Source organism: Amblyomma mixtum, chromosome 5, assembly GCF_055824585.1.
Source record: "Amblyomma mixtum isolate Tamu chromosome 5, ASM5582458v1, whole genome shotgun sequence".
Lineage (NCBI taxonomy): Eukaryota > Metazoa > Arthropoda > Arachnida > Ixodida > Ixodidae > Amblyomma > Amblyomma mixtum.
In genome coordinates this window covers 186,454,873-186,468,055 of record NC_143016.1, presented here as the reverse complement: position 1 = coordinate 186,468,055, position 13,183 = coordinate 186,454,873, and the positions used below count along the sequence as shown (strand labels likewise).

Below are 13,183 nucleotides of genomic sequence, written 5' to 3'. Positions count from 1 at the left end.
TATAAGGAGCCCCAATATTAAAGCTGGTAGACCAAAAGTCGCACATGAGGAACAGGAGCCCGCCCTCAACCTGCCCAGCGTGACGCAACCTGCTGTCATTGGGGCACCGGCTCAGAGGCGGGCCCCTTCCTAGTAAGCATAAATTCTAATCATAATCATGGCGGACATTCATAAACCGCGATGGTACTCACGCAGCAATTCGCCCCTGTCCAAATTTTACAGTGGAACTGCAGAGGTTTCAAGGCCCGTACTAAGCGGGCCGACCTACGGCTTTTCCTAACAACGTTCCCCAGTCCTCCTCCTGTAGTGGCCCTCCAAGAGCCGGGGGACGCAGCCACCTTCACAAATTACTCAGTGTATCAGCGGGATGCGCAGAGGTGCCTATGCGTACATAAAAATTATACGGCCTCCCCGGTGGACCTGGATTACAAGGCGATTTTCTCGTATGCGATGGTGACGATCCTTCCGCTACGCAAACAGGAACCCCCATTACACGTACTCAACGTTTACAGCTCTCCCAAACTTCCAAACGTCACATTTGCAGACTTATTCAATCGGGCGTTAAAAGTGGCGAACAGGGACCCCCTAATAATCTTTGGGGACTTTAATGCCCCCAGCTCCTTATGGGGATACATACGTGAAGAAAAACGAGGACACAAGCTGGCGGAACTTGCGTCAACGTTGGGCCTTACTCTTCACACGGACCCTGCACAACCCACTCGCATTGGGAACTCCGTGGCACGCGACACGTGCCCAGATCTCACCTTTACCAAAAATATTACATATGCAGAATGGCACAACACCGAGGAAACCCTGGGTAGCGACCACTGCATTCTTGCGACCACAATCCGCACCAAACCTCTTGCAAGACCTCCCACTAAAGCAACCCTTCCAGACTGGACCAAATTCAGATCCAACTACACTAACCCTACCCATATAGCGGATCAAGGTTACACTACCTGGTCACAACACCTCATCTGCCAACTCAAAGATACCGAAAATCACGTTCAGCTCTCAGAGGCGAACCCGGCGGTGGACAACCACCTCCTTCACCTCTGGGAGGCCCGGCACAGCCTCGTCCGCCGATGGCGCCGGCAGAAGTACAATCGGCAACTCAAAAACCGCATCGCGGAACTCACCCAACAAGCAGCGGAGTATGCGGCCCAACTCGCCGACTCGAACTGGGTAGACCGATGCAACACCGCTGCTCGGCAAATGTCGAGCCGGAGCACGTGGCGCCTTTTCCGCGCCCTCATTGATCCGACACAAACCCGCACCGAAACACAAAAACATCTTCAACGAGCAATTCACACCTTCAACGGACACACAGCCAAACTGGCTGACGCGCTCCGAGACAAATATCTGTACACAGACCAGGATTCGCGTGGTCCGGCGTACTCGTATGCAGGTTCTGAGAACGCAGAGCTGGATCGAACGTTCCAGCTTCACGACCTCAAATCAGCCCTGGCCAAAATGAAACGAGGGACAGCCCCGGGCAGGGACAAGGTAACTGTGAAACTTCTCGCTAGCCTACCCGAACCCGCCTACGAGCGGCTGCTCGAATACTTCAATGCCATCTGGACGGGAGGTACGCCTCTCCCAGTGGATTGGAAGATGGCTCTCGTCACATTCATACCCAAACCAGGCAAACCTCTCAACACTGACAACCTCCGGCCCATATCTCTCACTTCTTGTGTGGGGAAGTTGATGGAGACCATGGTCCGTGACAGACTATCCACCTACCTAGATACGCACAACGGCTTTGCAGACACCATGTACGGGTTGCGCCCACACCGGTCCGCACAAGATGTGCTGCTGCAACTCCATAGAGAGATTCTTGATCCCGTCGAGCACCCTAGCGATGACAAGGTGGACCTCGCATTGGACTTACGGGGGGCTTTCGACAATGTTACTCATGATATCCTCTCCCACCTGTCCCAAGTGAACTGTGGATACAACACATTCCAATACATCAAGCAATTCCTCACAGATCGGCAAACATCCAAGACAGTGAACATGGCCCGTACTAACTTGGTATGAGGGTGACTCCACAGGGAGCAGTACTCTCGCCTCTTCTCTTCAATCTGGCCTTGATGAAGCTCCCTACCCTGCTTGGTGAGGTCCCGGGTGTGCAGCATGCCCTGTACGCGGACGACATCACCCTCTGGGCAACACACGGTTCGGTTGGAGAAATAGAGGCCAACCTGCAGCAAGCGGCGGCTATTGTGGACGATTATGCACACCGCTGCGGCCTTGAGTGCTCCCCGAACAAATCGGAATTCGTGCACATACGTCCCAATCCAAGGTGCACAACCAAAATTGCCCTCTCCCTGCTTAGTGGCCCGATACCTGAACACGATGAAATCAGAGTATTGGGACTCTACATACAAAAGAACCGCAAGATTGACACCACGCTGAAGAAACTCCGCAAGGTGGGGGATCAGGTGGGCCGTATGGTCCGCCGGGTATCAAACAAACGAGGGGGGTTGCGATGCAAAGACGCCCTGCGGCTGGCCAATGCATTCGTAACCAGTCGAATCCTGTATTCGGCACCGTACCTCCACCTGCGCAAATGCGATGAGAACGCTTTCGAAGTGATTCTCCGAAAAATCTATAAGAGAGCTCTCGACCTCCCAATTGCAACATCCAACCAACGTCTCCTCGGCTTTGGGATGACGAACACCTTTGGGGAGCTGCGCGAGGCTCATCTCAGCAATCAATACTTGCGGTAAAGCAAAACACGTGCGGGTAGCCGCCTACTGACCGGCCTCCACATCAATTACACAACCCAAGAGGAGTAGCGGGTATCCATGCCCGAGGCCTGGCGCTTCACACTAAAGGTTCGCCCCCTCCCCAATAACATGACAAAAGATGCCCATGATGGCCGCCGCCTCGCACGAGCGGAGGCCATTTCCAAGCAGTATGGTGCTCGACCAGGGGTATTTTACCGTATGCGGCAGGTCCACACCATGGGGGTTGGTACACGGCTGCCGTTGTCCACCAAAACAACCCAGTTCAGGGCCTCACCTTCCGTGCCCCCAACATTACATTCGCGGAGGAAGTTGCTATCGCACTTGCAGCTGCGGATCCAGCGTCCTGAGTCATTATCACCGACTCAAGAGAAGCTTGCCGCAATTTTGAACAGGGTCAAATTCCAGATCGTGCTTTCCAAATTTTACACAGATGTGAGTACGGGGCTTTCCCAACCCGGCGCACCATCATCTGGGCCCCAGCACATGCGGGGATAGAGGGAAATAAGGTAGCGGACACTACCGCCCGCGCGCTTAACCACCGGGCATCGCCTCTCTCGCCGCCTGACCCGGCTACTGATTTTAATCCGGCTATTACTTTTCGGGAGATCTCTCTCCTGTATCAAAACGCTCACGGCCGATACCCACCCCCCTGTAAAGGCCTCAATAAGGCAGAGGAGCGTTGGCTACTTCGCCTCTACACCAACACGGTACTGTGCCCGGCAGTGCTCAAATATTTCAATTCGGCCTTTTCGGGCGAGTGTCCACACTGTGGGGAAGTGTTTGCGGACACGTATCACATGGTGTGGGCATGCCCTGCCAATCCTGCTTTCCCACCCCACCCCCACCCCACCCGAGAGGACTGGGAGGCTGCCCTGCTCGGCTGCTCAACTCTCCAGGACCAACGAGCCCTGGTGACAAGAGCCCGGGCCGCCGCGGAGGCCACAGGGGTCCCGGACTAGGGATCCCTCCTAGTGATTGTGAGGGCCGGGCCCTTTAGGCACGGTCCAAGCAATACCTCTGTATATAGTATAAATAAATGTTTTACACCACCACCACCACGAGCGGCACCGGCATAATTTACCAATAATAAACGCAGAACACGCTTAAGAATAATTTTTTTCATTGAATTACTGTATTTTTATTAATATATCAAGTACTTTATGCAAAGAAGGTATTCTTAAGTTTTTGCTTTTGCATGCAACTACGATGAGCAGCTCGTTACATAATGCACGTGACATGTTAAGAAATCAACAGACCCGGAAGTGCTAAAGTAAAAATACCTCTGGTGCAGTTTCGACGGCTTCCGCTACGTCGTTTCCTGTGATGTCACATCTCTGAATTCTATTGGCTGACGGCCGCTTCGTTCGCAACGATCGCTGCGACTGTGTGGCGTGCGACCAACTGGTTGGAAGCCTGCCGCAACCGCTTTGTGACGGGAGCGGCGTGCCCTTCTGTCGCAGTGCGGCTGAAATCGCAGTGCGCTGTGGCAAGAATCGCATCATGTGAAACGGGCATAAGCTGCAAGACCAGGATGGCGACCATAACCCGCACCTCACAGCAAATTATGCCATCACCATCCTTCATGTTTTGTCTTCATCAGCTTGCTCTCAAAATGTTATGTTGTAAACGTTGTTTACAAAATGTTATGCTCTCTACCAAACCTACCTTAATTTGCGATAGATTGTCTTCAGAAAGTTAGATAAGCAAGAGACAGAGAAAACGTTACAATAATATCAGTTAAGAACAAATCACTGTTGCTGAGACCTATTAGAGGCATTATCAGAATCGGGCCAGTAGGAAAAAACTATCTCTCGAATGCATTTTGTGCATGCTGTTAAGATCGCAGAACAAGCGCCTGGGACAAAGGCTGTTCTTTTTATTTTGTAGTAGTCGGTAATAATAAAGCCTCGTGAGCTAATAAAATTCAGTCTATATTGAAAATTGCAGACTATTTTAAGCATGTTATTTAAAGAGCATTTGTGCATCTATTTAGGAGCGATTGACGCGAGAGCTTGTACAAAGCTTTGCAAAGTTGAGAAAGATATGGTCGATTAGTAAATACGTCTGTCTGCATGGCATTTGAACACACATATTTTTGAGATATCTAGACGAAACCATTGCGATAAGCTTGGACGGTCCTCTTCAGACTTCGCATGCTTGGGAGCAAGCGCGAGTGTTCGTTTTCGTTGAGGGTGTATGCATTTTTCATTTCAATGCTGCTGGGATATTTTGGTCCCTCTTTCCCCAGCAAAGCCGTCGGGAGCAAGACAGTCCACAGGTTCTTTGAGACATGAGCGCGCCTGCTCAGTCGATTGAGTAGATCAGTTTGGCACGTCATTTCTTTCTACCTCTAGTATGTTCATACAAATTATCCTTCTGACTGGTTCATATGCTACTTAATCGTAGAGAAAGGTTGATGAGCGGCAGGTTGTGGGGCTCAAGAGTCCTTTTTTATCCATTTAAACTGCGCGCTGTCTCCCAGCCATCCAAGGGGGGGTACTGGTGGATCGCAACTGCGCATGAGTGACCTGCTGCTTTCGGGATGTGGCACGTGATCGCCTGGCGACCAGGGCAGCGAAAGCAGCGAGCGGGGGATGCCGGCAGGAGTGCTGCTGGGGCGCGGTCACTCTATCCTTGGCCATCATGGTCTGTTGAGATGTACACTCAGCGTCAAAAGTAAATGGAAGGCGACTTTGTCACAAAAAGTTATCACAAGAAAACTTATGCCATAAGAAAAGGATTATGAGCTCTACAATTTTGATACCCTGGTTGTTTGATAAAGTCAAATATTAAAAAGCTGATTTCGTTTACTTTTGCGATTGGCCAGAGGACTAAGACAGAACGCCGCGGACCACAGCCCAGTGTGGGCAACTGCTCTTTTTAAGTTGTATCCTACTGTTGTAATAAGCATAAATAGTTGTAAGCATAACATCGGCCATATGTAATGCATCACTGGAAAGGGGAAGTTTTGGCTAATTATGTAAAACCATCTAGACGTATTAGTAACAGTAATTATTAAGCCTTGGAGGGACGAAAAGCGAATTTCCACCACCAGTGTCACTACCAAAGACCTGCTAAAAGTTCCAAATAATACAGGAAGAAAACGAAGCCTCTGTAGCGCGAGACTTTTCGTGTCTTCTCTCTTGGCTCCGAGGCACAAGGATTTCTCCCATATAGCACGCAGGTGGCGGCGATGATCCGGTGCCTTTTGCTGCTGCCAAGCGAACAATAAGCCGAGGGCGTGGCTGGATCTCAAGCACAACAGCGCCCGTCTTCGGTGTGGCATCCCAGCAACCGCTCGCCCAGAAGCTGAGGCTGCTGTCAGCGCAAGCTTCTGCGGCTGCGACAGCACACCAGGTAGTGAAGCACACCAGCTTTTTGAAGCCTTTTCATGGACAGCAGTTTACAGTCACTTTCTGTACTGCAGCTGTATATGAGGCTGCTGAATTCTACAATTGGTAATGCAGGGAAAGGCCAATGCATTATTTTACTTTGTCAGCAAATACGGCGATGAGGGGGAACCAGCGGATATTGGAAGTTAGGCTCTATTTGGCGTTACCCAGAGGTGTTGGGCCTCAGCCAGCACCTAGTAAATAGAACGTCCTCACATCAGCTTATTCACAAACAGCTGTTTGAAAGCTCTGAAGTGTGAAAAGCTAGGCTGTCCGCACAGGCGTGAGGGCGACATAAGGAAGTTTAAGCCGATGAAAGGACCGCAACTGGCACAGGACACGGTTTGATAGGAGATCAGTGCTCGTATTGTCTTAATTGTTCCGTTTTCATCTTATTCGAGGTGTTTTTCCAATAGATAACAGAAAATCTCTCGCAGATTTCCCTCCTCATAGTTATCAGGTCAGTGTTAGCGGTCTTTCTGTTGCTGTGGATGCATCTGGGCATCTTATGATGATGGCGTTATATACGCTTCGCAAGCCCGGTACAAGACCGCAAAGTGGTGGTGGTTCCTAGGATGTCTGCTTTGCCTTTTTACAGTCAGAGGATGAGTTGCCACAACTTCCGATAGAAGCGTCTCCTCTTAAGAGTTTTTTTTTTGGTTAAGCGGTCGAAGACTGCTTATGGGAACTCAAGAGCATCGCCTTCGCCTCGAGCGTGAGTGGGCCGGCACTGGTCCCTCTTATGCTAAATCTATGAGGCCATCCAAGTCATGTTCAGAGGATGTCCATATAATATTTTAAGATATCAGATAACCATATCATGTTTCTACAAGTTCACATTATGTCCATTGAATGTCCATATGATCTTCATTTTGATCATAGTGGATGTCCATATAACACCTGCATCATGACCACACGTGACAATTCTGTGACATTCAGAGCATGTTTATTAGATATTCATCTAATCTGTTTTGAGGTGGGCGGGGCGGCATGCAGCGAGTTCTGTGCTGGATGTGATGCCATATAGTGGCAAATATAACAGAACACAGAGAGCTACAGTGACACCTTTTATTGCTTAGTCAGTCCCACACTAATCTGACGGCAACTCCACTTCGTTTCGAGCAACCTGTGAACATAACATGGTGCAATGTGAAACAGCAGCAACTAAATGAAATGCGTCTGTAGTTTGTGCTTGAAGAAATTAACTAAAGAAGGATGCTACAGTTGAAAAAAAAATAGAAATACAAACCAAGACAAATAAAAAACTGCAGGCAGCAAATCACAAACAGTAATAGTGTGAACACACTTGGTTAAAAAAATCTAAAAATGTCTTGCACCCTAATATAAAGTGGATATCGCAATGCATGCAATGTAACTTTTGCGAATGCAATGTTATATGTAGACATGCACCTTTTTGGCCATTACCATATATGAAAAACGTTCTCATTCTGACAAAAAAAAAATAATTAGCTTGCCTCGGTTTTCCCGGAAGTCTCTTCCTGCAGCTTCTTCAGCCTGCAAGGCGCATGCTGCAGCCATTTTTTGATGACACCCTCAATCTCGTCTTGTGTTGCCGAAAATAGCTTGTTTCCGCGTACTGCATCTACGCAGAATGAAAGGACATATTCATCATGGTAGAACGCTTCTATAAAAGCAGAGAATGGTTGATACTGTATCAACCCTTGCTGTTGGGCTAGGTGGTGCATTTAAACAGGTGGAGCATAATGCGAGGAAAAACAAGACGAGAAGGGACTGGCTTGGAGAAGAGCATTTTCCTCCTGCTTTATTATTGCGAAAGCAATACTGCTTGCACTTTTCTGCCATCGATGAAGGTTCATCCTTCGCTCCGGCGCAGGTGCGGCACGCTACCACGTGACCGCGTGACGTCACGACAAGAGGAGAGCTGGGGGCCCAACTCGTCTCATCGATGGAGGCTCATCCTTCGCTCCGGCGCAGCTGCCGAGTGAGGGCGCTCGCTAGACAGGGTTAAAACGGGGCTGCGGCTGTGCTCCTCGCAGTGCTGTGCTATGTCGGATGATGTGTACAAGACGAGGCTGGAACGGTGTGCCGCGGCCAAGCGACGGCGCCGTGCCGAAGAAACAGACGAAGAAAGGGAACAACGGTTGGCGAAGCAACGTGCGTATGCTGCAGAACGGCGAGCACGCCGGCTTGCTGCGAGTGCATCTACAAGTTCAGAGTCAGAAGCCATTTCTTTACGGATCACCAAAGCGTGTTCATCGGAATAAATAAAGCGCATTTACAGTAGACCCATGTTGTGTCCAGAGTGAATCCATACGGGTAACCATATTAGCAGAACCAAGTCGTGACCAGAGTTGCACTATACGGGAAACCATGTCAGCTACCAGCAGAACCAAGCGCATCCAGGTGTTGTTGCTTTCGCAATCAGCCAGGCTTAACCAAGCTAAGCCTTCAGCCAATTTTTTTAAAGTCCATCATCCAGTAAATGCTATGAATAAAGTAGTGCCAGTCCATATCAATCCTTTCTCATCAGTGCTCCTCGGCTGTACTCCCCATTTAAACTGGCTGATAGCATATTACTCGTTATATCCAAAATTGAGAATTCTGTACAAACAAAGAAGGAACAAAATTTTTTGCCTACATAAACATTTTAACAATCAATCCTACAATAAAGAAGTGTTAATGAAAATTTCACATAGGGTGAGTTTGCACATGGCTTGTGCACAATTGAATTAATTTGTTTCCTTTAATTTCAAAATCATGTCCAAAATGACGACAATAAGTTATCAACTGTAGAATATAATCACCTTGCTTATCAAAGTTTGCTAATTTTGGGCACCACTGTCAGAATTGTGAACAACATACCTTTTATGATGGCTGTCACATTTAAGACTCGGAATTTTTTCTTTTCTTTTGTTGCCGACCCACCCGTAATTTTGAGCAACTGTGTCCTCCATTATAGTCAAAATTCGTTTCGTGGTCGCCGCCACATTATTTCCCCCGAGGCCCTTTAGTTCTTGAAGCTGCAAAGAAATGCAGCAAAATTATTGTAATAAGAACATTTCACTCTTCAAAAACTCTAAAGATCGTCTCAACTTTACAGCTGCGAATTAGGCTGAGATAAACCATTTAAACACAAGGATATTAGCACTACAGACAATTAATGCTCACAGAACAATTACATGCATATTGGGGAACATGCAGAGAATTTTGTCATTAATAAACAAGCAATTACTCGTTAGCATTTACGCAAGCGCAGCCATACAGCCACAACGGAAAGCTATACAGCTTCCACAGAAACTTCATAATGCAGTGGTCCCGGGTTCCAACCCCAGTCTAGAGCCAATTTTCCCTCAACTATAATGTTTCTGTGAAAGCTGTACAGCTTTCTGTTGTAGGCATATGGCTGCACTTGGATAGGTGCTAACAAGTAATTATTCCGTTATACAAATCTACTTCACCTTGGGGGATTCCTCCAAACATTGGAACCATCTTACTGTTACAGCGTGCTTCCATTCTTTGTGAGCGCACAGACCCAGAGATAAATGCACATGCGTACGTGCTAGAAACAGTCCAAATAGCATTCCACCCTGTACAATAAGGATGCGCAGATATCAACAGTACATACTTGGTCGCTCATAATTATAAGGAAGTAACTTGGAAGCTGTTTAAGACACCTTTCTACTGCATGGATGCAGACGCTCACATAAATTGAGTTACTGCTAAAAGGTAGCACACTGACTGCCTATGACCACTTCTCATTTTCAGTGAGAATTATGCTGAATTTGAACACACACCGCACCGCGGTGTGGTGTGTGTTCCTCCTTTTTTCTTGTCCTGCGTCTGTGTTCTGCTGGTTCCGCCATGACAACATTATGAACCAACCAGCCACGCAATTTACACCCGTTTCTCTCAAATTCCAGGAAACTTTGTATCTCCACAAACGGTCTGGAGATCAAAATCGATCCCCGACTACCGCTGCCTCAGGGTCCCTCAGTCCTGGCAAATTCTGCACGAGGTCGAAAGCTTGTTCGCCCATCAGTCTTGTCAGCCTCATTTCTCTGATCACCTGCCTTTGGAACTCTAGGAGTGGATACAAGAGAACACAGGCTGTAGCACTTTCATGGAAACAACAACATATAAATACAAGTGAGCTCCAAATTAACAGTCTGTAAAAGATTCACAGCAAACACAGAGACATGGAAAAAAGCTCACCGGCTTCAGGGATGGCGTCTCTAGCGGCCACAGTGGCCGTAGGTGGGCATGCTGCAAAATTCAAAGAACAGATTAGATAACCAGTCTTTTTCGTGAGAACACTAAACTAACTTGACCCACCTGAGGTGTGCATGCCGGATCGAACTGGCATACTAGCATCTGAAAATGCAAACAAGCATGAGTGTTTTCAAAATTTGTTCATATTTGCAAATACCACATTTAATAATTACCTGATTCAATGGATCCTGCGGCATGTGCACTGTTATGCACGTCTTCATCTGAAAAACAATTAAAGGTAATCATCGTTGATAAGTAGTCAGGCCTATTTCGGGACCATGACATCCCCAAGCATCATTGAAACAGGCCGTACGGACCTGACGAGGACGGTGCCGGAAATGAATGTGGCACTGCTGGAAATGCCATTCTAGGCATCTTCTTGACTGCCTTCCTTCTTTTTGGAGGGTTGTTCTCATCAGAATTTCAATCTGATAAGAACCTTTTCGGTCTCAGGACCACCCCCCTCTGTTCATCATCTGTTGATGCCAAGTCAGAAGTGAACTCGGCTTTTTCCAACCTCTTCCTTGCGTTCTCATATGATACTATACACAGAAGAACAATAATCATCAGAATAGTATAGGTTTATGGTTTTGTTTATGGGTTTTAACGTCCCAAAGTGACTCAGGCTATGAGGAACGCCGTAGTGAAGGGCTCCGGAAATTTCGACCACCTGGAGATCTTTAACGTGCACTGGCATCGCACAGTACACGGCCTCTAGAATCTCGCCTCCATAGAAATTCACCCGCCGCGGCCGGAATCGAACCCACGTCTTTCGGGTCAGCAGCCGAGCACCATTACCGCTGAGCCACCGCGGCGGCATCAGAACAGTATAAAGATATACGTACCTATAAAGTAGACTGACACACGCTTAAAAACATAACAAGGGTTTACTGACATTTGGAAATGGGACCAGTCTTCCTCTGAATAAGAGTGGTCTCCAGTCGAAACGTCAGCTCTGCAATCAACTGAAGGCATCAGCCTCTGAACTAGCATTTCAACCGATGTACGCTATACCATGATATGCATGTGCGCTTTAGATAATAAACATAGGGCCACAGGGCAGTAGACTGTGCAAAGTTGAAGGCCAAGCCATCCTTCAGTATAACTTCAGCAAAGCGTGCAATTACCTAATAGTTTTTGCATTTTCTGGCACTCTACTGCTCGGCAAAACGTTGTTTACTCAAGTCCTGGCCGCGACGGCAATGTCTAGATGGGAACGAAATGCAATTACTCGTGTGTTTGCGCAATGCCAGTGAACATTACAGACCCCCAGTTGCTGTCAAAATTATTCTAAAGCCTTCAACCATGGCTTCTCGAGCGTCAGGTGTGCCTTGAGTACATAAAAAAACGCAAGCACCTATCAGCAGCTTTGACAACGAGCCTCAACGCATGCCAACATCGACACATTAAGTATCATGCACAAACCTTGCTACTTACGCAGCGGTGATATAACAGAATCAAAACTTACAGAAAACGCCTTTGACGCGGGCCGCATATTGATGCCATTCACTCCGTGGCTCTGCGGAGGCTTTCAAAAGCCTATTAACTCGATCAGCTTTGCCGCCGGGCCATACGCAGATATCGCCATCAATCCACGCTGCCGGCGAGACCTCCGCCTCTTCAGAGTGTACAAACTCAACGATAGCGAAAGACATCTGAAAGAGAAAACAAAGTGACCAATACGAATTTTACTACGTAAAAATTACGGGAGTCGAATGCTTAGCACTATTAAAATGCCATCAAGACAGATCAGCTTAAAAACGCTTTTATCACACTTTGCCCTGCCAACTGCCTTTGTGTCCTTCAAACACATGGTTTCTTTGCGAAGATTAGGAACTCAGTGCTTGATATTGCAGAGCGGTGATCTTTCTGAACAATGGTATGATCAAGAACAGCCATAAGAACCAGGCACGAGTATGTTGATCACACCATGTGAACAAAGAATCAACGCGGGCGGCAAGCTGGGACCTGAACAGCTGAGGTGAATTCCAAGCACCATGCAAAGCGCCGTGACCTAGGCCACAATTTCCATCACATGGCAGCAGATCTGAATTCCATGTGCGCTTTGCCACAATGCGGGATGGGAACCGCAAGGGCCGTGCAAGGTGTCATGGCCAGGGCTGCATTTGCCTTCACATAGAGTCAGCGAATCGGGAAACAAAGGCACCGACCTTTGGGTGGACTGACACAGCCGATTCAGACAAGAGCACCTGCGAAGAAATAACGCGTTGCGCGGCACAACCACAAAACCACGAACCACAAAAGCACGCAACGTCGGCCAGTGCCAGCGCTGACCAATCCTTGCTCCATGGCGCTGACGAATGATGATGATGATGGTGGTGCGGTTGCCTTCATTCTGAAAAGAAAGCCTGAAATGCTTCGGGAAACTCACAACATACAAACGCAGTGTTCCACTACTGTCTAATGATTTTTTTAATTTTCTACATTGAATTAAGCGCAATACTAAAATTTTATACCGGATCTAGGATATCGTTTGAGTATATCAAATCAAGACAAGACAAAAATCAAGTTGCCCTTTGACAATTGCAAACAAACAATATGGTGGACGAGACGATGCCCCTTTCCTTCAGTGCGGTGTGAGAGTATGCTAACGTTGGTCTGGAAAATGATAAAAACTAATCGGCAGGTTTAGTAAGACATATCCAGCCAGTTCTATAGCAACCTTTCAATATTAATATTTCGCTGTCTAGTATGCCGGTAGCCAACCGTGTGTTGCAAGACTGTTTTTGTGGCTAGCAGTGTGGCGGGTAGTAAAAAAAGTTTTGC

At 47.7% G+C, this 13,183-nt stretch overlaps 2 protein-coding genes across 4 annotated transcripts in view; one reads left to right on the top strand and one right to left on the bottom strand.

The window, feature by feature from the left end:
• LOC149345134 (uncharacterized) overlaps nt 1-8,415 on the top strand; it is a 35,622-nt gene extending 27,207 nt beyond the window's left edge. Inside the window, exons 4-5 of the mRNA XM_089546459.1 lie at nt 5,931-6,110; nt 8,001-8,415. Coding sequence (XP_089402585.1) covers nt 5,931-6,110; nt 8,001-8,021 — 201 coding nt within the window. The 3' untranslated portion in view covers nt 8,022-8,415. The remainder of the gene's footprint in view (nt 1-5,930; nt 6,111-8,000) is intronic.
• Nucleotides 7,200-12,850, bottom strand: LOC149345133 (uncharacterized). 3 transcript variants are annotated; one of them, XM_089546457.1, is made up of 8 exons: nt 12,654-12,850; nt 11,865-12,051; nt 10,570-10,617; nt 10,460-10,498; nt 10,340-10,390; nt 10,101-10,207; nt 8,990-9,147; nt 7,200-7,748 (listed from the first exon to the last, which is right to left on the bottom strand). In XM_089546457.1, exons 2-8 carry the CDS (start codon nt 12,049-12,051, stop codon nt 7,700-7,702), a joined length of 639 nt encoding a protein of 212 aa, XP_089402583.1. In that variant the 5' UTR covers nt 12,654-12,850; the 3' UTR covers nt 7,200-7,699. The 3 variants fall into 3 exon arrangements, with proteins under 3 accessions (XP_089402583.1, XP_089402581.1, XP_089402582.1); XM_089546455.1 differs by having other exon boundaries at nt 12,568-12,658; XM_089546456.1 differs by lacking the exons at nt 11,865-12,051; nt 12,654-12,850 and adding an exon at nt 10,714-10,968.
• Nucleotides 12,851-13,183: the final 333 nt, after the last annotated feature.